This window comes from Acanthochromis polyacanthus, chromosome 17 (assembly GCF_021347895.1).
Source record: "Acanthochromis polyacanthus isolate Apoly-LR-REF ecotype Palm Island chromosome 17, KAUST_Apoly_ChrSc, whole genome shotgun sequence".
In the NCBI taxonomy this organism is placed as follows: Eukaryota; Metazoa; Chordata; class Actinopteri; family Pomacentridae; genus Acanthochromis; species Acanthochromis polyacanthus.
The window spans coordinates 31,864,916-31,886,695 of record NC_067129.1 but is presented as its reverse complement, the minus strand read 5'-3'; the positions used below and the strand labels follow the sequence as shown (position 1 = coordinate 31,886,695).

At 35.9% G+C, this 21,780-nt stretch overlaps 1 protein-coding gene across 7 annotated transcripts in view; it reads left to right on the top strand.

The window, feature by feature from the left end:
* uimc1 (ubiquitin interaction motif containing 1) overlaps nt 1-21,780 on the top strand; it is a 42,069-nt gene that overhangs the window by 6,890 nt on the left and 13,399 nt on the right. For 4 of the 7 annotated variants that reach the window (XM_022218533.2, XM_022218529.2, XM_051937483.1 and 1 more), the window contains exons 6-18: nt 1,112-1,259; nt 1,341-1,501; nt 4,637-5,197; nt 10,338-10,371; nt 10,468-10,565; nt 12,728-12,843; nt 14,657-14,855; nt 16,025-16,129; nt 16,393-16,448; nt 17,546-17,727; nt 17,874-17,926; nt 18,256-18,373; nt 20,862-21,155. In XM_022218533.2, the coding sequence (XP_022074225.2) occupies nt 1,112-1,259; nt 1,341-1,501; nt 4,637-5,197; nt 10,338-10,371; nt 10,468-10,565; nt 12,728-12,843; nt 14,657-14,855; nt 16,025-16,129; nt 16,393-16,448; nt 17,546-17,727; nt 17,874-17,926; nt 18,256-18,373; nt 20,862-21,155 (2,125 nt within the window). The remainder of the gene's footprint in view (nt 1-1,111; nt 1,260-1,340; nt 1,502-4,636; nt 5,198-10,337; nt 10,372-10,467; nt 10,566-12,727; nt 12,844-14,656; nt 14,856-16,024; nt 16,130-16,392; nt 16,449-17,545; nt 17,728-17,873; nt 17,927-18,255; nt 18,374-20,861; nt 21,156-21,780) is intronic. The other 3 variants (XM_022218532.2, XM_022218530.2, XM_022218534.2) reach the window with 3 other exon arrangements.

Below are 21,780 nucleotides of genomic sequence, written 5' to 3'. Positions count from 1 at the left end.
TTTGTACCCTTCCCCAGACTTGTGCCTCGTCACAATCCTGTTTCGGAGGTCTACAGACAATTCCTTTGACTTCATGCTTGGTTTATGCTCTGACATGCACTGCCAACTGTGGAACCTTATATAGACAGGTGTGTGCCTTTCCAAATCATGTCCAATCAACTGAATTTGCCACAGGTGGACTCCAATTAAGCAGTAGAAGCGTCTCAAGGATGATCAGTGGAAACAGGATGCACATGAGCTCAATTTAGAGCTTCATGGCAAAGGCTGTGAATACTTATGTACATGTAATTTCTTTGTTTTTTATTTTTAATAAATTTGCAAGACTCTCAAAAAAACTTTTTTCATTTTGTCATTATGGGGTGTTATGTGTAGAATTTTAAGGGAAAAAAATAATTGAATCCGATTTGGAATAAGGCTGTAACATAACAAAATGTGGAAAAAGTGAAACGCTGTGAATACTTTCTGGATGCACTGTATGAGCAAAATGCCTGAAAACAAATGTTAAAGTGTCTGAACGTTGATCATTTCTGAATATTTAAATGTAATATTTTAATTAAAACTGCAATGAAAAACAGTTCAGAACCGGAAAAATGTCCAAAAATGTTCAGAAAATGTCATGAGCTGTTCATGAAATGCTGACAAATATTAGTAAAATGTCAGAAGTTGTTATTGAAATGTCAGTTACTGTTATTTAGGAAAATATTAATAAAGTGTCTGAATATTTTAAATAAATGTCTAGACAAATATCAGTTAATAACGGTCCTGGAAGTATTAATAAAATATATGAAAATAATAAAATATTCTTAAAATTTAATTAGAAAATATAATGTCAATGTCTGAAGGTTTTATTAAAATGTCTAAAAGTGAAAATATCAGATGATTTAAAAAATAAATGTCTGAAGCTGTTAATAAAATGTCTCCAATTATTATTTAATTATCTGAAAATATTATTTAAATTTAGAAACTTAAAGAAATACCAGAAAATAATGAAATGTCAGTAAATAATATGCAATAACATATTACCAAAATGTCAGAAAATTGTATTAAAATGTTGGAAAATATTGAGAAACTGTCTCTGAATGACAATAGCTTCTTTGCTTTTCTTTTCCAGATGGTCGACCGGTCTCAGCCAGGCCCGGCTTCCCAAAGTCAAACTCTGCTCGCCGACGCTTCGCTCAGGTGCTGCCCCCGACGGAAACTTTCCTTCTCCAATGGGAAGAAGTCGGCCGCCGTCGATCCGCAGACGAACCTGAACTCTGGTGAGTCGGACGTGATGTTGAGCAGAAAGACTAAATCCTTTCAGAGTCCGGCTGAGTTTTACAGCAGCCGATGTTTTCCAGGAGCAGGAGGAGCTGGAAAGGAAAAGAATCACTGGAATAACAAGCGGACGAGGAAAGCCGACAGTCCTCTGCTGGAGATGCCTGACTTGTCTCAGAACATCTGCTCCCAGGCTTCACCCAGCAGCTCCGAGTGTCTGTCAGCTCATCCAGACTCCCCACAGGTCCGTCCATTCTGCAGTTACTGGTCCAAGTTGTTGGTTAAAAGGATAAAAGATGCAGGAATGCAGTTATATCAGCTCTGTGTCATTAACTATGTAACCATTTGTATTTTTGTATCTTAATGTCATATTTTTAAAAATATTTTTAAGTCATCTTTCTACTTTCTTTTTGTATTTTTAGTTCATGTTTTTCTGTTCCTGTTTACATATTTAGGACATACTTGTCTACCTTTTTTTATATATTTTAGGTCATATTTTTCTATTTATTTTTCTGTTTTAACTGTATATTTTTCTCAGTATTTTTGTATTTTTACTTCATAATTTTCTCTACATTCTTATATTTTTAGGACATATTTTTGTACTTATGTTTATATTTTTAGGACATAATTTTTCTATTTATATTTATAGGACATAATTTTTCTATTTATATTTATAGGACATATTTTTCTACTTATTTTTATGTATTTTAGTTCATATTTTTCTATATGTAACTAATTTTTGTAATTATTTTTAGACATTTTTAGTTCATATTTTTTTACTTATGACTAAGTTTTGTATTTATTTTTGTGTATTTTTAGGACGTATTTTTGTACTTGTGTTTATATTTTTAAGACATTTTCATATTTATAGTTTTAGGACATACTTTTCTACTTGTTTTTATATATTTTTAGTTCTTATTTTTGTATCTTTTTATATTTTTCGTTCATATTGTTCTACTTATATCTAATTTTTCTACTTGTTTTTATACATTTTTATGGCATATTTTTGTACTTATTTTTACAGTGGGTACAGAAAGTATTCAGACCCCTTGAAATTTTTCACTCTGTGTCATTGCAGCCATTTGCCAAAATCAAAAAAGTTCATTTTATTTCTCATTAATGTACACTCAGCACCCCATCTTGACAGAAAAAAACAAAAATGTAGAAATTTTTGCAAATTTATTAAAAAGAAAAACTGAAATATCACATGGTCATAAGTATTCAGACCCTGTGCTCAGTACTGAGTAGAAGCACTCTTTTCAGCTAGTACAGCCATGAGTCTTCTTGGGAATGACGCAACAAGTTTTTCACACCTGGATTTGGGGATCCTCTGCCATTCTTCCTTGCAGATCCTCTCCAGTTCTGTCAGGTTGGATGGTGAACGTTGGTGGACAGACATTTTGAGGTCTCTCCAGAGATGCTCAATTGGGTTTAGGTCAGGGCTCTGGCTGGGCCAGTCAAGAACGGTCACAGAGTTGTTCTGAAGCCACTCCTTTGTTATTTTAGCTGTGTGCTTAGGGTCATTGTCCTGTTGAAAGGTGAACCTTCGGCCCAGTCTGAGGTCCTGAGCACTCTGGAAGAGGTTTTCCTCCAGGATATCTCTGTACTTGGCCGCATTCATCCTTCCTTCAATTGCAACCAGTCATCCTGTCCCTGCAGCTGAAAAACACCCCCAAAACATGATGCTCCCACCACCATGTTTCACTGTAGGGATTGTATTGATCAGGTGATGAGCAGTGCCTGGTTTTCTCTACACATACCACTTAGAATTAACACCAAAAAGTTAAATCTTGGTCTCATCAGACCGGAGAATCTTATTTCTCATAGTCTGGGAGTCCTTCATGTGTTTTTTAAACTCTATGCGGGCTTTCATGTGTCTTGCACTGAGGAGAGGCTTCCGTCGGGCCACTCTGCCATAAAGCCCCGACTGGTGGAGGGCTGCAGTGATAGTTGACTTTGTGGAACTTTCTCCTATCTCCTGACTGCATTTCTGGAGCTCAGCCACAGTGATCTTTGGGTTCTTCTTTACCTCTCTCACCAAGGCTCTTCTCCCACCATTGCTCAGTTTGGCTGGACGGCCAGGTCTAGGAAGAGTTGTGGTCGTCCCAAACTTCTTCCATTTGAGGATTATGGAGGCCACTGTGCTCTGAGGAACCTTGAGTGCTGCAGAAATTCTTTTGTAACCTTGTCCAGATCTGTGCTTTGCCACAATTCTGTCTCTGAGCTCCTTGGGCAGTTCCTTCCACCTCATGATTCTCATTTGCTCTGACATGCACTGTGAGCTGTAAGGTCTTATACAGACAGGTGTGTGCCTTTCCTAATCAAGTCCAATCAGTTTAATTAAACACAGCTGGACTCCAATAAAGAAGCAGAACCATCTGGAGGAGGATCAGAAGAAATGGACAGCATGTGAGTTAAATATGAATGTCGCTGCAAAGGCTCTGAATACTTCTGACCATGTCATATTTTAGTTTTCTTTTTAATAAATTTGCAAAAAATTCTACATTTCTGGGTTTTTTTCTGTCAAGATGGGGTGCTGAGTGTACATTAATGAGAAATAAAATGAACTTTTTTTATTTTGGCAAATGCCTGCAATGACACAGAGAGTGAAAAATGTCAAGGAGTCTGAATACTTTCCGTACCCACTGTATGTGTTTTTAGTTCTTATTTTTGTACCTTTTTATATTTTTTCGTTCGTATTGTTCTACTTATATCTAATTTTCTACTTGTTTTATATATTTTGATGACATATTTTTCTACTTATTTTTTAATATATTTTAAGCCACATTTTTCTGTTTTTGTGTATATTTTAGGACTTGTTTTTCTGTTTATGTTTGTATTTTCAGATCATATTTTTCTATTTGCATTTATATTTTAGGACATATTTTTCTACTTAGTTTTTATATATTTTTAGTGCATATATTTCTACTTATAACTAAGTTTTGTACTTATTTTTATATATTTTTAGGACATGTGTTTGTACTTATGTTTATATTTTGAAGACATATTTTTCTATATATATTTATATTTATATTTTTAGGACGTATTTTTCTACATATTTTAGGTAACATTTTTTTGTTTATTATTTAGGGCATATTTTTGTACTTTTTTTAAAATATATTTTTAGTTAATATTTTTAGCTCATATTTTTTAATTTGTATTTATATTTTTAGGTCATATTTTTCTACTGGTTTTTAGTAAATATTTTCTACATTTGGTTATACTTTCAGGTCATGTTTTTCTACTGGTTTTTAGTAAATATTTTCTACATTTGATTATACGTTCAGGTCATATTTTTGTTTTTATGCTTATCTGTACATTCTGTTTATATTTGTGACTTTGAAGGGAGCAGCAGTGAATTCTGATTTGTTTCCTCCAGAGCTCCGACTCGACGCAGATCGACGAGCTCCAGCTCTGTAAATCTCCCGTCTTCCCGTCGACCGGTGGCAGAGCTGAAGTTCACATCAGCCGGCTGCCCCAGGACCAGCTGGACTCCTGCAGGAACTCCGGCTTCGTGTTGTGCTCCCAGGACAGCTGGGCCTCCACTCAGATTCCTGCTCAGCCCAAGAGCCCGACGTTCCCCGAGAGCGACCCCACGCCACCGCGCCCCGTCTCCTCCGAGGCCGATCCGAGCCCCGTCTTTGGCCGGAATGCTCAGCGAGAGACATCTCCAAGTGCCTGCAAACCCCACGCCTCCGTCTGTAGCCCCACATGTGAAAACTCAGGGTTCACGCTCTCTTCTCAGGACAGTTTAAGCGCCACCGCAAGGCCCAAGAGCCCGGTGTTCCTCTCAGAACGGCTCCACAACAAACCCGACCGAGGACCAACCGAGCTGAGCCAAGGTCGATCTGGAAGTCCGACGTTCGACGGGACGGAAAGACGTCAGGAGAGCCGCAGCGACGTTCAGGAAAAGTCTGAGATTCTTTCAGTCAGCAGGGAGGTGAGTTCAGCTCTCAGAGAGGAAACGAACGTAAACGAACGTCTGCTTCACTTCTGTTCATCTTCAGCAGTGCACTTTTTTTAAAATAAATAAAAAAAAACTATGAAATAAATATCAACAGGTAATCCAAAAACTTGTGAGTGAATGACAATAACGTTTTTCCACATGTAGCAGCAGCAACTCCTCCTGCTGGTCATTAAACATATTTAAAGTGTTATTAAATATTCAGAAATCATAATTAAATGCTTTCAAATATTATTAAATTATCCAAAGATATTATTATTACATTGTCAAAACCTGTGACTAAATAGAAATAAAATGTTTTAAATATTAAAATGTCCAAAAACATTGTGTAGTGAATCATTAGAACCGTTTAATATGAATTATTGAGACCACCAAGCACAACTAGAAACCTTTGGATTGTAAAAATAAAGAACAATTAAAGACTTTTCAACACATTTAACTCATCTTTTTTAATAAAATGATCCAACATCTGTGCAAATATCCGATTATGGAAAAGCTGAACACAGATTTTTTTTTTTTCTGGTGTCCCTGAATATGAAGCTGATATAAAAATAGTTTAAACCTGCTGCAGACGCTCTGATGACTCACTGTTAATCTAATGTCAGACAAACCAAATACAACTTTTACTGCAATTTAGCCGCCATATACTTTTACTTTGGTAGGATTTTTCTTTACATTGTTGCACTTTTTTCACTCCAACCCTCCACTTTAACGAACGTCCGGCAGCTGCTGATGATTTATACTCACTTTAAACAAGAAAAACATTTTAAACACAGAAACAGACTTTTCCTCTTAAAAGGCTCCTGAAATCCAAGACGAGGGATAAAAAAACCCTTAAATGCAAATATATATAGTGGACGTAGCATCTGGCTCCAGAATTGAAGCCAACCCGGAAGTGTCAAAAACTTGCAATATCCCGCCGTCCGCTAGGGTTGGCTCCAAAAAGCTTTTTCTCCATAGACCCCAATTCATTTTTGGAAAAAATAAAATTTGATAGACTGATGTTCTACAGCTCAGGATTTTTTCCCCGTTAGTTTTCATGGTCAAAATGAGAGATCAAGTGGCCGATCTTAAAATAAATCAATACCGAATTTTAAATAAATCGTTAAAGTTGGCGGAGCCAGGGGGCGTGGCTATACTTGATAGACAGCAACAGAAGCCTCTGCGGTAAAATGTGGGCGGGATAAGAGAGTCCTCGGCCAATCCTGCCCCTAGTTTCTCTCCGGTCCAGCCTGTTTGACGACGCTTTTTACGTCACTGGCTCCAAAAAATCCAAAACGGCGACCAGGAAGTAGCAAAATCCGGGCTTCATTTTAACTCGGCGTTGAAACCAACGGGTGTGCAGAATTAAACATTTTAATAACACTATCAATAATTTAATTATACATATACGGCAGATCTGAATGATTCTATTCCTTAATCTGATTTTAATTTAGGATCCTCATTAAATAGTATAAGATTCCTCTGCTTATCCCCCATTTATTGTTAATTTAAGACACTGCGGATTTCATTTCCTTTTAAGTATCTTTCTCATGAACATTATATTTTAATCTTAATTCCCCAATATTGTTTTATGGTTTAATACTTTAACTTTTATTCTTGTTTGAGCAACTGACCTTTACTTAAACCTTTCTGCCCCTTCTCTGTCCCCTGTGCCTACATGACACTCAGCACATCTCTGAAACCACAGAAGCCCACCCTCTCTCAAGGTTTTCCATCTGGTTTAATGGGTGTTGTACCTTTTTCTCTTAAAACAGTCAGCCTGTGTCTTATTTTTGTGTCAACTTGTCGAGTTGAAGCGAGGATGGAATGCGAGGTACTTTTCCCCCAGCGCTCCGTCTTAAGGTCATATGAAACCACAGGCCTTTTGCTAAATTGAGTGTGAAATATTTACCTTAAGTCAACATTTTCTTTTAGGTTAGAAGTTGAAGCTTAAACATTTTCATTAGCACTCTAATATATTTGATTATGGGGTTAATACAAGTTGCAAGCACACTGATATATAATTGATTACATGATGTGATTAAATGATGATTAAATGGATTATAACTAAAGATAGAATTAAAACATGATTGTTTGATAGATAGGTTGAAATGAATATTCCCCACAATATGTTTTAAAATTTCAAAAATAAAGTTACGGTTCTGTTAAACATCTCAAGGTTCCTCCTTAAATGTGACACTAGAGGCTCAATTTCTTATAAGAGGAACTTTTTTCACTCCAACCCTCCACTTTAACAAAGCTCCTGATACTTTATTCTCACTTTAAACAAGATTATTAAACTCTTTAAACACAAATAGACTTTTTCCTTTTAAGCTCGAGTCCAGCATAAGGGGGGAAAGAAAACCTTAAATACAAACATAGTTTAAATAAACTCAGATCCTAAAATGCACCACTTTCATATGAACCTTCACATACATTTTAAATTTCAAAAATAAAGTTGAATTTTTTTCTAACAGCAAACCCCGGAGCATTTCCTCCTTAAATGTGACACTTGAGGCTCAATTTCTGATCAGAGGAACTTTTCACACCAATCCTCAGTTTATTTACTCAGTTCCAGCCTTTTTCCTTCTTTCACAGCTGAAAAACATTTAACTCAGATTATTAGACGTCAGTTCAGGAGCAACGACCACGAGAACGACAAAATTAACGCTAATTTTGAAATAAAATCCCCTCAAATATGAGTGAACTGGCAAAAAGGGTTCACATTAAAAAATTTAAAGCTGCACATGCAATAAAAGAAGCCTGAAATAATTCCTTAAGTCTGAGATAAGGGGAAATAAAACCTTAAATGCAAAAGTAAACAGTTTAAACAAACCTAAACATCCATAATTTTAATGACATTAACCTTCATATATGTTTTACATTTGAAAATAAAGTTGTGGTTCTGTTAAACATCTTAAGTTTCCTCCTTAAATGTGACGAGGCTAAATTTCTTCTCATCTGAGGAACTTTTTGCACTTTTTTCACACCGATCTTCCACTTTAACAACGCTCCTGCTGATGATTTATTCTTACTTTAACAAGATAAAACATTTTAAATACTGTACCGACGCCTCGTTCTGCACCGCATTCTCTCAGTTCTTTCCTTCTTTCACAGCTGAAAAGCATTTACCTCGGGTCATTAGACATCAGTTCAGGAGCACCAACCATGAGAACGACAAAACTAACGCTAATCTTAAAATAAAATCCCCTAAAATATGAGTATAAGTTGTAAAAAAGGGTTCACACTGAACGACTAAAAGCTGCACATGCAGTAAAAATAAGAGAACAAAATGCAGCGACTAAAACAAGTACATTTTTAAAAAATCTCAAAACAAACTTTCAAGGCATCTAAAGCTCAAAACAAAAGTGAGAATAAACTATTTTAATGAATGCATCTGTAATTCTGATGTTTTTTATCTTAAGTTTACTGTGTCAACGGTAAATGAAGGAAAACCTGAAATCTGCAGCAGAGAGCGATCTGAACAAACGACCTCCTTATATAGACTCCGCCCACTCACATGCACAGGTGCTCCTCAATCAGCTGATCAGCTTCAGTTCATTTCTGTTAGGGACTGAATAATCTGCAAAAAAGGAGGTGGATGGATGATAATAATAATAATAATAATGGATGTTCAATAAACAGGCAAACAAGAAGATAAAACAGAGTATTAAGGGTGCAAACGGAAGGTAAAATGAAATTAACTACAGTAAATTAAAATAAAACAAAATATAATAGAATTTTAAAAAATAAGATAAAATAGGATAAAATAAAGTTAGATAAAATAGAATAACCTAAAAAATAAGATAAAATTAAATAAAATGAACAAGTTAATTAATAAGATGAAATAAAATTAAGTAAAATTAAATATAATAAAATAAGATAAAATAAAATAGAACAAAATAAAAACTAGAGAAGCACTCGGAGAGCGCAGACCTCCGCCATGCCATCTGTGTGCGTGTGTGTGTTTGTCTGTTAACAGCATAACTCAAAAAGTCATGGATGGATTTTCACCAAATTTTTACAGGATGTCCGGAAGAGCAAAAGTAACAATCAATTAGACTGTTACTTTACAGCCATCTCTCAGTTGTCCTTCGACCTTCTAAAAAATCCTGGATCCAGACGGTGATCCGGATCACCTCCAAAATCTAATCGATTGTTACTTTTGCTTTTCCGGACATCCTGTATAAACATAAACACATATGTCTATGTGATCACACCTTCCTCCCACCAGACGAAAATATTCGGAGCTCGTCTCTTCCCTTCGGCCCACTTCGGCTCCTCCATTCGTGTTTGTAAACACCACCCGAATGGCCGGGTTGCTGCCGACTCTGACGTCACGCTTCACTTCGTTGCATAAACACAAGATAAGATGCTGAAGACCTCCGCTGTTTGGGAATTGTTTAGTTTAACTGAAGACAAAACGAAGGCAAAATTTGGACCCGGGAGGGGCCGTCTCCGCCACAAGCCTCCCCCCCCCCCCCCCCCCCCCCCACACACACACACACACACACACACACACACACACGTCGGACATTAGGGGGCGGAACGAATATTCGGATCTTCTTCTCTTCCTTTCGGCTTTTCCCTTCAGGGGTCGCCACAACGAATCGATTGCCTCCATCTAACCCTGTCTTCTGCGGAACGAATATTCGGATATTCGTCTTTAATAGGGGCCAAATATTTGGAGGCCAGAAACCACCATTCGGGCTTAGAAATTAGGCTGAAATTAGATTTTTGATGGAGCAGATGTTTAGTTCGAGGACTGTTGGAAAGTTGAAAATCCGTCAGTTCTCACTGTTTTTGATGAAGAGTTTGATTTTAGCAGATTTTTAAAGACAACCTGCCGGCAGTTTTAGGACTCAGAGGGTTCATTTTTAGGTGAGCAGGTAAATTAGGGAGCAATCGCATTAAATTATAACTTCTGTTGAACTTTTCTCTGATTTTTAAAAACATTTTTAAAGTTGTGCATTTTTTTTTTCTATGTTTTATTTCCTTTATTGGTTTATCTGATGTTTTAATGCCAGTTTTTAAAGGTGCTGTAGAACTAAAGTGTTTTATTGTTGTTGTTATTTTTATTATTGTAATAATTATTATTATATTTAGTAATAATAATTAATTTTGACACCTACAGGTTGGAAACGTCGCCTCCCAGTCGTCCCACTCAGGTACGTTAAAAACATCTTTCTGTTTCCTCTTCCTTCGGTTTGAGCTGCAGTCAGAACTTCTATAGTGTTTTCTTTGTCTGTTTTCACGTGATGCAGACGAGCCGAACACGAAAGCCAAAGACTGGAAGTGTTCAGAGACGGAGCTGACCAGCGACATGACGCTGGTTCTGTCCGACGAAGACGAAGACGTCACGGTACGGAGCACACAGCTCACTCACAGCTTCAGCTTTAATCATTCTGAGGAATAAAACTCATCATTTTCTCAAAAAATCACCTTCAAAGTAGAGTTTCAGGCAACAGATGTGATGTTAAACGAGTGTCAGGAGAATCAGTGTTGTTGGACAGACAGATGGAACAAACTTTAATATCTTTATTTTACAAATAATTGGAGATATTTGAACAGTTTTTACAGCAGTGGACACGTCGTATTTAATTCAGACTGTGGTTTCATTTAATTAATGAGGATTATTGTAAATGAATCAAACTTTTTTATTTCTCTTTTAAAGCTAATAAATGAATAATAAGTGAAATAGTCAAATGAAATTCAGTAACAAGATGCTTCATTTGTGCATTAATGTGAGGCATTTTTTTTAAAAAAAAACGTTTTTTCACAGGCTCACTTATAGAACATTTTATCAGATAAGACAACCTTCAATTTAACCCATAATGGGGAAATTTGCTACAAATTTGATACATATTTTTGTCAAAATTATTTTTTCCTCCAACTCTGAGGAAGAAATCTTCGCTTTAGCTGACTTCACTTTTTATTCTTTTTTATTCTTGTCTGTATTCCCTAAGTTTTTTTCATATGTTGTTCATAGCCTAATTTATAAAACATTTTTTGCCTTTTAAATGTATTTTTTCTGTGTGTTGACGGTATTTTCCGAGCGATTAAAACAAAGTTGTCACTGTAAAGCTTTTGGCTCGAACATGCAAACATAAAGCTGAGTGTCGTCAGCATAGCTTTGGAAATTGATGCCGTGTTTCCTGATGACACTACCTAGTGGAAGCATATAAAGATTAAAAAGAGTAGTGCCTAAAATTGAACCCTGGTGAACACCACACCCAATGTCATACCATTGTGATAAATGATCCCCAAGGTTCACATAAAACTTTCTACCTCTAAGATAAGATTCAAACCAGCTAAAAACAGTGCCTGAGATGCCAATAAAATCATGCAGTCTACTTAAAAGAATTTTGTGGTCAACAGTATCAAATTCAGCACTCAGGTCCAATAAAACTAAAACAGAGGGTAATTTGTTATCCATATTGCACCTGAGGTCATTAACAATTTTGACCAGAGCAGTCTCTGTACTGTGATTTTTCCTAAAACCAGATCGATAAATTTCATAAATATTTCTTAAACTAATAAAATCATTTAATTGGTTCAAAACAATCTTCTCTAAAAGTTTACTTAAAAATGGCAAATTGGATACAGGTCTAAAATTATAGCTACAGCTGTATCCAAATTGCTTCTCTTCAGGAGAGGTTTTATAATAGAGGTTTTAAAAGCAGAGGGGAACACGCCTGTCTGAAGAGAAGATAATACACCACCTAATTTTCATATTTAAACACAACATTTCTGAAACCTTGTCACACAAAAATCTAAATTCATCTCATTGTAAGTGATTATTTGAGGAGTTTCACGATGATTTGACCCTTTTTACCCTCAGTGTTGCCCTTTAAATCCATAAAAACCCTCAGACTTCATCTGAAGTTAGCACGTCTGAAAATGACAGAATATAAAACTACGTATCTGTGAGATTTTCTGCAATAAGAACCGACAGGCTTTGAGCTGAGAGCCAAAGACAGCAGAGAAGCTTTGGAAATAGGAGAAAAAACTGAATAATAATTAAAAAAAAAACATTATTTGTGGAGCAGACAAAGTCACAGAGCGCTTTACAGTACAATGAATGTCAAATCAGGCGAATAACGGAAGCAAATTCCACAAATTAATAAGACAAAATGTGAAACATACTCAAAATCTGTTATAAAAATGTATAAAACGCTACTTCAACAGACAATAATGCATATTAGACTGAGAAACTGCGAATTATGAAGCTAATATAAATACTGTCGCTTATTTATTTTGGAGATAAACCACATTTTTTTAGACATATTTGATGTATATTTGGTGCTGCAGTGAGTCAGGACGGTGTTTATGTGGATTGTTTAAAATATACTGTGAAAGAAAACCAGATTTATCCTTTAAGTGGCACGTTTTACTTCTTATTCTCACCACAAAGTGTCAGACAGCTCCAGTGTTGTTCATAAATATACAATATGATGTTTGAAAAGTGTGTTTTTATCAGGAGGATCTCACATTTTTTCCTCTGTCCTCCTCTCCCGGTTGCAGCAGGTAGGGGGCTCTCCCAGCCCGGTCTTCCCAGGGGAGACGCCTCCTCATCGGGCAGAGAGCCAGACAACCTCCCTGAACCACCTGGAGGAAGATTCTCCAGAGACCAGCTGCAGGTAGAGAAACACAAAAGTCTCATTGACACATTTAAATAACCTTTAAGCCTTCTGTCGTCCTGCGGGTCAAATCGACCTGTTTTAAAGTTTTAAAAATGTGGGAAAAAAAAATATTTTGACAGTGAAAACATCCACATTTTCAGAATGTTTTTTAGGAAATTTTAAACATTTTTTTGGTGGAAAAAAACAAATAAAAAATGTTTAAGAACATTCAGAAAAAAATCTACCAAAATCCAGTGAATTTCACTGTCAAATTTGGGGATTTTTTATTTAAATAAATGAAACTTTTGAGGGAAACTTTTCAGGAGTTTTCTTCCTGAAGATTTAGCAAATTTTTATAAATTTGAAGAATTTTTTTCTGAATTTTTGGACTCTTTTCAGACAAGGCAACAACATTTTTTGGTGGAAAAAAACAAATAAAAAATGTTTAAGAACATTCAGAAAAAAAATCAACCAAAATCCAGTGAATTTTGCTTTTAAATTTGATTTTTTATTTAAAAAAATAAAACTTTCAAGGGAAACTTTTTAGTTTTCTTCCTGAAGATTTTGCAAATTTGTATAAATTTGGAGAAATGTTTTCTGAATTTTTGGACTTTTATAAGACATTTTTTGGTAAGGACGACACGTGGGTTAAGCTGCACTGACTTCACATTGTGTTCGTTTAAACTCAAATGTCAGTGATTTAAATTCAGATTGATCCGACTTAATGATGAAATCTGCTCGATAATTTAATTTTCTACACTTTGAAGTCTCCTTCTTCTGTTTTAGCCCGTTTTTTTATCGTAGTGGAAAAACTAATTCCTCACTGTGGCTCGTTGAGACATAATTTTTGTTTATTGTGATTCTTCCATAATTAGTGATTAGTCAGTTGAAGCTAATGCAGATAGTAAACACTTATTTACATGTTCTGTTGTTCTAATCACTTACACCCAAATTACCTGCCTAATTTCAATGTTTTTAATCATCCCAGTGGTATGAAAAAGTTTGATTTAATGAATTTAAATGTCTTTGATTCAAACACAATTTTTGCTTCCAGCTTCCTGAACATGTTTCTTGTTTTAGATGTTAGAAAATGATAATATTGTTTATGATTATATTGATAACTGTGGGAGAAATGAGCATGTGTCAGAGTTTAAAGATATTTTTCCAGCTACAGTAAAACTTAATTCAAACCTGAGTTACTCGATTAATTTAAAGTTCTTTTTATCGTCCCGACAGAATCAATAAACTCGATTTGATTGATTTAAATGTCTTTTATTTGTTATAAAATGAAACTGTTGTGTTTTAAACAAACCTAACAGCCAGTTTTTAGGTTATTATAGTTGTTTTTACAATCATAATTATTGATTCGTCAATTAAAGCCAATATGTTTATCGTCCAAACAGTATCAGTAAGTTTGATTTAATTAATTTAAACGTCTTTAATTCAAAGACAGTCTTTGCTTTCAGCCTCCTGAACGTATTTTTCTTGTATTAGATTTTGTAAAATGAAAATATTATTTATTATTGTTTTATTAACTTGGAAAAACCAGCATGAGTCACTATTGGTGTTTACTTTTCCATCTACAGTAAGATCTTGTTTCTTAACGATGTAATAAATTTAAGCTTAACTTAATTTAAATACATTTGTGGTTTCTTCATGATTTTGAATTAATGAGATTTTACTGTATTTAGAAGGTTCTTGGATGTTTTCTGTTGTCAAAACAGCATAAAAAAAGACGTCATTGTCATAAAAGTTGGAATGAAATGACATTTAAAAGTATTTAAAGCTGAGATTTTGATGAGGATTGGAACGCCTCTTTCCCCGTTTCCAGCCTGACTCCTCAGAGATGTGATCAGAGCAGCTCCAATAGAACACCCAGAGCTGCTTCTTCTCCTTCTTCTGGTTCCAGCCTGGGGGCGATCAGCAGGACGGCGCCTCCGTCTGGTCAGCCTGCAGACGGGCCGACGGTCCACTACTACTGGGGGGTTCCCTTCTGTCCCCGAGGCCTGGACCCCGACAGATACACCAAGGTGATCCTTTCACTGTGTTCACGTCTAGTTAGTATAAGAGCTAACATCCAATAAAATCTAATTTACAAACTGTAAAAAAAAGCAAATGTTTTTGTGTGTTTTTACCTGTAAGTTTTATAATAGTGAACTGTTGTTTTACAAATTTTGCTAAACTACAGATAAAAGCTAATAAAATCAATAAAAATATATTTATTTGCAAATAATTGTAAAAAAAAAAAAAAGATAAAATCTGTAAAATTTTTTACTGTATTTCATTCATCAAATTGTATTATTACTTTACAGATATTTGCTGTTATTTCACAAAATAATTCATTTAATTAAGGCCTGAAAAATGGTCAGTAATTATTTTTTACTTTTATTTTACATAATTTCCCGGTTTTGTTAGATTAAAGATAATAACTGGTAAAATCACTAAAAAACATGTTAACGTTAACTGTACAAACACAGGCCAACACTGTAAATAATATTTGCATCAAAAATCCGTAATTTTAGAAATATTTTTTCTTTACCTTTTTCCAGTCAAATGTATAATTTTTTTGTGTTTGGTAAATGGTCTGTATTTATATAGCGCTTTACTATACCTGCAAGGTACCCAAAGCACTTTACATGACACATCACATTCACCCATTCATTCACACACTGATGGCGGAAGCTGCCATGCAAGGCGCTAACCACGACCCCATCCGGAGCAATTCGGGGTTAGGTGTCTTGCTCAGGGACACCTCGAACATGACGGGGCGAGGATCGAACCGGCAACCCTTCGGTTGCAAGACGGCCACTCTACCCACTGAGCCATGCCGCTGTTTAAATCAGCAAAATAAATTCATATTCAAGAAAATGTCCTTTTTAATTTAATTTTACAGATTTTTTCTGTTTTGTTGAATTTCTGACATTGACGAATATTAATTTACATGTTAAGTGTAAAAAAAAAAAAAAGCAAAACAGGTCATAATTGAAAATACATCTGTATTTATACAAATAATAATTATTTCTTTTACATTGTTTGACTAAAAAATTGCACAATTTTTACTATATTAAAATCAACCAATTGTATTTACACAAATTTGTTGTTATTTCAAAGACAAATTATGTTTATTAATGCATCATAATAAATACTGAGGTCATCCTTCAAATAAAAGAGTTTTTTTCCACCTTTGTTCTGCTCTCAGGTGATCCTGGCTCAGATGGAAGTTTATGAAAAGAGTCTGAAACAGGCTCAGAGGTGTTTGATGAGGAAGGCAGAGTGGGGGGAAGCCATCCTGCCACAGCCAGAGGTACCATCATCCACTCATAAATCTGATCTTATTTACCTGTTAGCTCTGAGATATACTGCTGTAGAACCACTAAGGGCAGCTGCAACACTTAGTTTCAGTCATAAAATGTACTCAGAGACATTTAATAAGTCATATGTGGCGTGTTTTTACTGCACAGAACACTAAACTTCTGCAGGATTTCCTCCCGACTTCTCTCTATAAGGATTTTTATTGTGACTTTTTCTAAACGTGTGCACTAAACAAGCATGATTTTTTTCCTTTAGAAATCTCCGTCACCAGAGTTGCTCGCTGAATCGCCACAACATCCCGCTCCTCAAAGGTAAAACGCTTTTGAAAGAATCAACGTCTTAAAATCCATTTTCTGCTTTTTGAGCTGCTTTGTTAAATACAGACAAACACAGGGAATATTCAGGGCCGAAAAACACATCTGAGTTCTGTTAAAACTGCAAAATATGACATTTTTAACCCTCCTGTTGTCCTTATTTACAGGCACCAAAAACTATTGGTCATTGTCTGAAAAAAATCCACAAATTCATCAAAAAAATTCCCCAAATTTCTGAAATTGCAAAACCTTCAGGAAGAAAAATTCTGCAAGACGACATGAGGGTTAAAAAGTATTTTTGTCACAGAATGAGTCACATCTATTAATTAAATATTCGGGTTCTTTAAATCAACTTTCAGTTTACAAATCTATAAAACCAGACGCTCTGGGGAAGTCTAAACTTCAAGCCACTATTTTGTCTCTGCTTGAGTTTGCTGCATTTCAGATATAAAGTCTCACGCTTTGATTCCATCTGAGTCTTTGTTTGACAGGAAACTTTCCATCCTTCTGTCTTCTGACCTGCAAAATATGTTGGAACATAAATCTAACAAAGATCTGAGGCTCACAAATGATGGAAAAAGTAACTTCAATTTAAAAAGCGTGAATTTTTAACACACTCAAAGGGCCTGAAGCTCTGAAAATATTCATACTATGAAGGTAGAACTTTAAACGGCTTCATAAATATACTAAAGTTATTGTATTTTGTTTTTTACCTTTTTCAGATTTGTATTATTTATTTCAGCTGTTTGTGTTTCTGCTGCATCAAATCTGGTCCCACTTTGTCCATGGTTTTTAGTTTTCAGGTGTTTGTGTTTAAATCTACTCTTCTGGGTTTGATGCACGACTCAGCAGCAACCACCAGGTGTCAGTAATGAGCCCGATCAGGCAGTAAAATCACACCAAATCCAAATAAAGTTTGGATTGTTGACTTAAACCTGGCAAGTGTTTGAACTCCAGAGCGACTAAAGGCAGAATAAGTTTTCGTTTTAAACCAAAAACATCTTTGAATGTTGGAATTCTGTATTTAAATTATTTTTAAAATGAAATTTCTCAGTTTAAACTTTACATCTGATGTGACTGAAATGTGTTTTCAGACGAGGCCTCAGACTGAGAGCTCAAAAACTGAGCGAAGCAGCCGAGAGTCTTCCACCCGAGGCAGAGGAGGAGGAGGAAGAGGAGCGAGGAGAGAAGGAAAAGACAGAAGAAGAAGAAGAAGAAGAAAAGAAGGACGGCGATGAAGAACCGGTGGACGTCGATGACTGCGAGGTTTGTCCAGGTAATGAAAGGAATCATTTAAAGCTTCCACCTAGATGTTCCACGTCTGCTTCACACATTAAAGGCCTCAAACAGATCTACTTCCTGTGCAGTCATTGTGGTACCGTGACAGTAAGCTTCTGACAAGTTTGGTTTTTTTGACAACAGAGACACCACTGAGCGACGTCACGCAAGATCTGATGAAAGACGACGGAGCTGAGGTGAGTTTCAGCGCTGAATGTCTGAAACGATCCATTTTTAAGAAAGTCTGAAGGTTTTAAGTTCTGTTGGATGCAGCACTAAACTGGTCACGATGTATGAAAGAAATCAGGTTGTAATGTGGTCAAAAACTTCTCGTCAGACATCAAAACTATGGATGGATCCGTATGGATTGTTCAGTGTCGATGCAGGCGCTGATTACTGGTGATCAAGTTACACAGATACAGCCTGAACATGTTGAATGAAATGCTTCAGTAATATCTGCTCTTCCTGTTGTGTTTTGGCATTTTCTCCAGTTTCAGTCTGAAAAGTTTCCCATCCCATCACTCAGGTTTCTCCACAGCCGCCTCCTGAAAGCACCGACTCTCCTGAAGTCGAGATGATCGTCCAAGAAGATTCTCGTACCGGCGACGAGCCGCCGCCACAGGACGAAGAGATGGAAGTGGACGGTAATGAAACACTTTGAATTAAACAACAAGAAGCCAACGCCTAAATTGTTCTATCAGCGCAGCCACACAGAAGTTTTTAGGACTTTAGGACGATTGTGGGCAAGTTTCCAATATTTTAAACAGTTTTAACTCATTTTGGGGCAATTCTGAGTCTTTTTGTTGAATTTTTAAGTAACTTTGGAAAAATTTCAAAGCATTTTAGACCATTTAACTCAGTTTGGACAGGTTTGTTCTTTATGGACAATTTTTGAGTCTTTTTCAGCAATTGTGAGTCCTGTTGGACAACTTTTTAATCCTTTTAGACAAATCTCAAAGCATTCAAATAAACTTATTTTGGACAAGATTCCAGCAATTTTGGGCCAAATCTGAATTCTTTTGTACAAACTTTGAGTAACTTGGACAAGTTTCAAAGCATTTTAGACCATTTTTTAACTCATTTCTGACAATTTCTGAGTCAGTTTGGACAGGTTTGGTGTTTTTGAACAGTTTTTGAGTCTTTTTGAGCCATTTTTATTCCAATTGTGTAAATCCTTTTAGACAAGTTTCAAAGCATTAGAATGGTTTTCAACTAATTTTTGACAGGACTCCAGTCATTTTACGCCAAATTTGAGTTCCTTTGTACAAATTTTGAGCAACTTTGAACAAGTTTCAAAGCATTTTATAGACTATTTTTAACTCATTTAGGACGAGTTTCGAGTCAATTTGTACGAGTTTGGTCTTTTTGGACCATTTTTGAGTCATTTTGGACAGGATTCCAGTCATTCTGAGCAATTTTGAATAAATTTTGACTGCTTTTAATTCAGTATAGATGTGTTTTAAGACGTTTTGGACAAATGTTGAGTCATTTTGCACAATTTTGAGGACATTAGGACAGTTTTGGGCAAATTTCCAACATTTTACAACAATTTTAACTCCTTTTAGACACTATTTCAGTCATTTCTGATCAAGTTTGAGTTCTTTTGTACAAATTTTGGGTAACTTTCTACGTGTTTCAAAGCATTTTTAGACCATTTTTAAATTCATTTATGAAAAGTTTAGAGTCAATTTAGACAGGTTTGGTCTTTTTGGACAATTTTAGCTAAATCTGACACGTGTTTGAACTCCAGAGCGACTAAAGGCAGAATAAGTTTTCATTTTTGAATCAAACGCATATTTTTACTTTGGAATTCTGTATTTAAATTCTTTTTAAAATGAGATTTAAGTAATTTTGGACAGGATTCAAGTAATTCTGGGTAATTTTGAGTCCTGTTCAATAACTTTTTATAATTTTTCACAAGTTTCAAAGCATTCAAATAGTTTTTAACTCACTTTTGACAGGTTTTGAGTAACTTTTAAGCAATTTTAGACCCATTTCAAAGCATTTTAGGCAGTTTTTAACTTAAATAATGTAACTAGTCCTCAATTTTGAGTCCTTCAAAACTATTTTATGCAAATTTCAAAGCATTTTAGGCCATTTTTTATTTGTAGTCTTAAAGTAGAGAGGGTGTCTGCCTCCTAAAACCCAAACTAGGAGCTGATTCCACAACAGAGGAGCTGATAACTGAAGGCTCTTCCTCCCATTCTGCTTCTGGAAACTCTGGGAACCACAACAAAGGGCTCTGTTAGGATAATATTGTACAATTAGTTCTTTAAGGTACAATGGAACTTGGTCAGTAAAGTTTTTGTTGTAGAATTTTAAATTCTATCCTGGGTGTTACAGGGAGTCAATGAAGTGAAGCTAATATGGGAGAAATATGGAGGTTTTTAAGAGAGTTATTGGGACCTCCTGATAACAGGGATTTACACTAGTTCAGCCTAGAAGTAACAAGTGCATGAACTAGTTTTTCAGCATCACTGTGAGACAGGATGTTCCAGATTTTTACGAGATTACATAGATGAAAGAAGGCCGTCCTACAGACTTTATAACCTCATATCTCTGTTCAAAATTAACTCCAAGGTTCCTCACCGTAGAGCTGGAGGCTAAAGCAATGCCATCTGGTTAGATCATGTGTTTCTGAAATGTTTAGAGCCAAACACAATCACCTCAGTCATTTACACATTTATATCCTTCAGTCCTGTCTGGAGTTTGACTAACTGAGTGGTTTCATTTGGCTTCTTAGATGAATAAAACTGGGTGTCATCTACATAATGATGGACACGCATGCAGTGTTTCCTAAGAGCATATTTGAGGTTAATAGTTTGAAAACTGGAGGTTTTGGTGGTATAATTTCAATTTAAATTGTCTTAACTGATCAATAAGCACACCTGTAGTATTGTCAGATACAGTGATTTGGTCTAAAACCCTGTTTGGTTCCATTGTCATTACTCTAATTAAAAAATATGCATTAACTTTGGATAAACACCTGTCACTGGGGCTGCATTCAGTGTCTGATGTCAAAAACTTTAGTGTTACTGTTCAGGAAACGGGTGTGTTTTACCCTTCAGGTTATGTCAGAGACATGAATGGAAAGTTGTTGCAGGGAATAGATTTATTTGTGACCATTTTCAGCCCCAACGGACGAGAAGACAGAACCTATCGACAGCATCGACTCTGGTGGACAGACTGCGAGACAAGAGGAGGTGAAGGAGGACCGGATGGATCCAGATGTGGAGGAGGTGGCAGGACGTCGGCTTCAGAGGTCGGAGTCTCCTGAGCTGGAACTGGCCATCGTCCCTCATAACTCCGAGGCCGCCGTCGACTGTCCGATCTGCCAGACTTCCTTCCCCTCCAGCCAGATCGAGATGCATGCAGCGTACTGCGACGGAGAGGCCGCAGACAGGAGGAGCTCTGGAGGTTCCCACGGTAACAGAAACTTTAGTCAAAGCATATTGAGCCTTTTTTTTTTTGCGTTTGCATTGGTGCAAGTACGTGGTGATCATTTGGCTGATTTGGTGCCAAGGTTTGAGTTTTTGGCGCACAACTTGAAGTCTTTTAGGGCAATTTTTGAGTTACTTCATGTCAGTTTCAGAGCATTTTAAACAGCTTTTAACTCATTTATGATGCGTTTGAAGTCATTTTGGGCAATTCTGAGTCCTTTTGGGGGACAATTTTTTAGTCGTTTTAGGCAATTTTAAGTCACTGTGGACATTTTCCAAGGAATTTCAAATTCATTCTGCACAAATTTCAAGTCCATTTGGACAGGTTTGGGTCTAGTAAGACAATTTCTGAGTCATTTAAGCCAGTCTTCCAGTCATTTGGTGCAATTTTGAGGCCTGTTGGACAACTTTTTAATCATTCAATCAAGTTTCAAAGCACTCAAATAGTTGTCAAATCATTTTGGACAAGTTTGAAGTTATTTGGGGCAATTTTAAACCAATTTCAAAGCATTTTAGACTGTTTCTATGTCAAATAGTGTAACTAGAGTCCTGAAATTTTGCACTTGGACAAACCAAGCTTCAAGTCATTTTGCGCAATTTTGAGTCCGTTA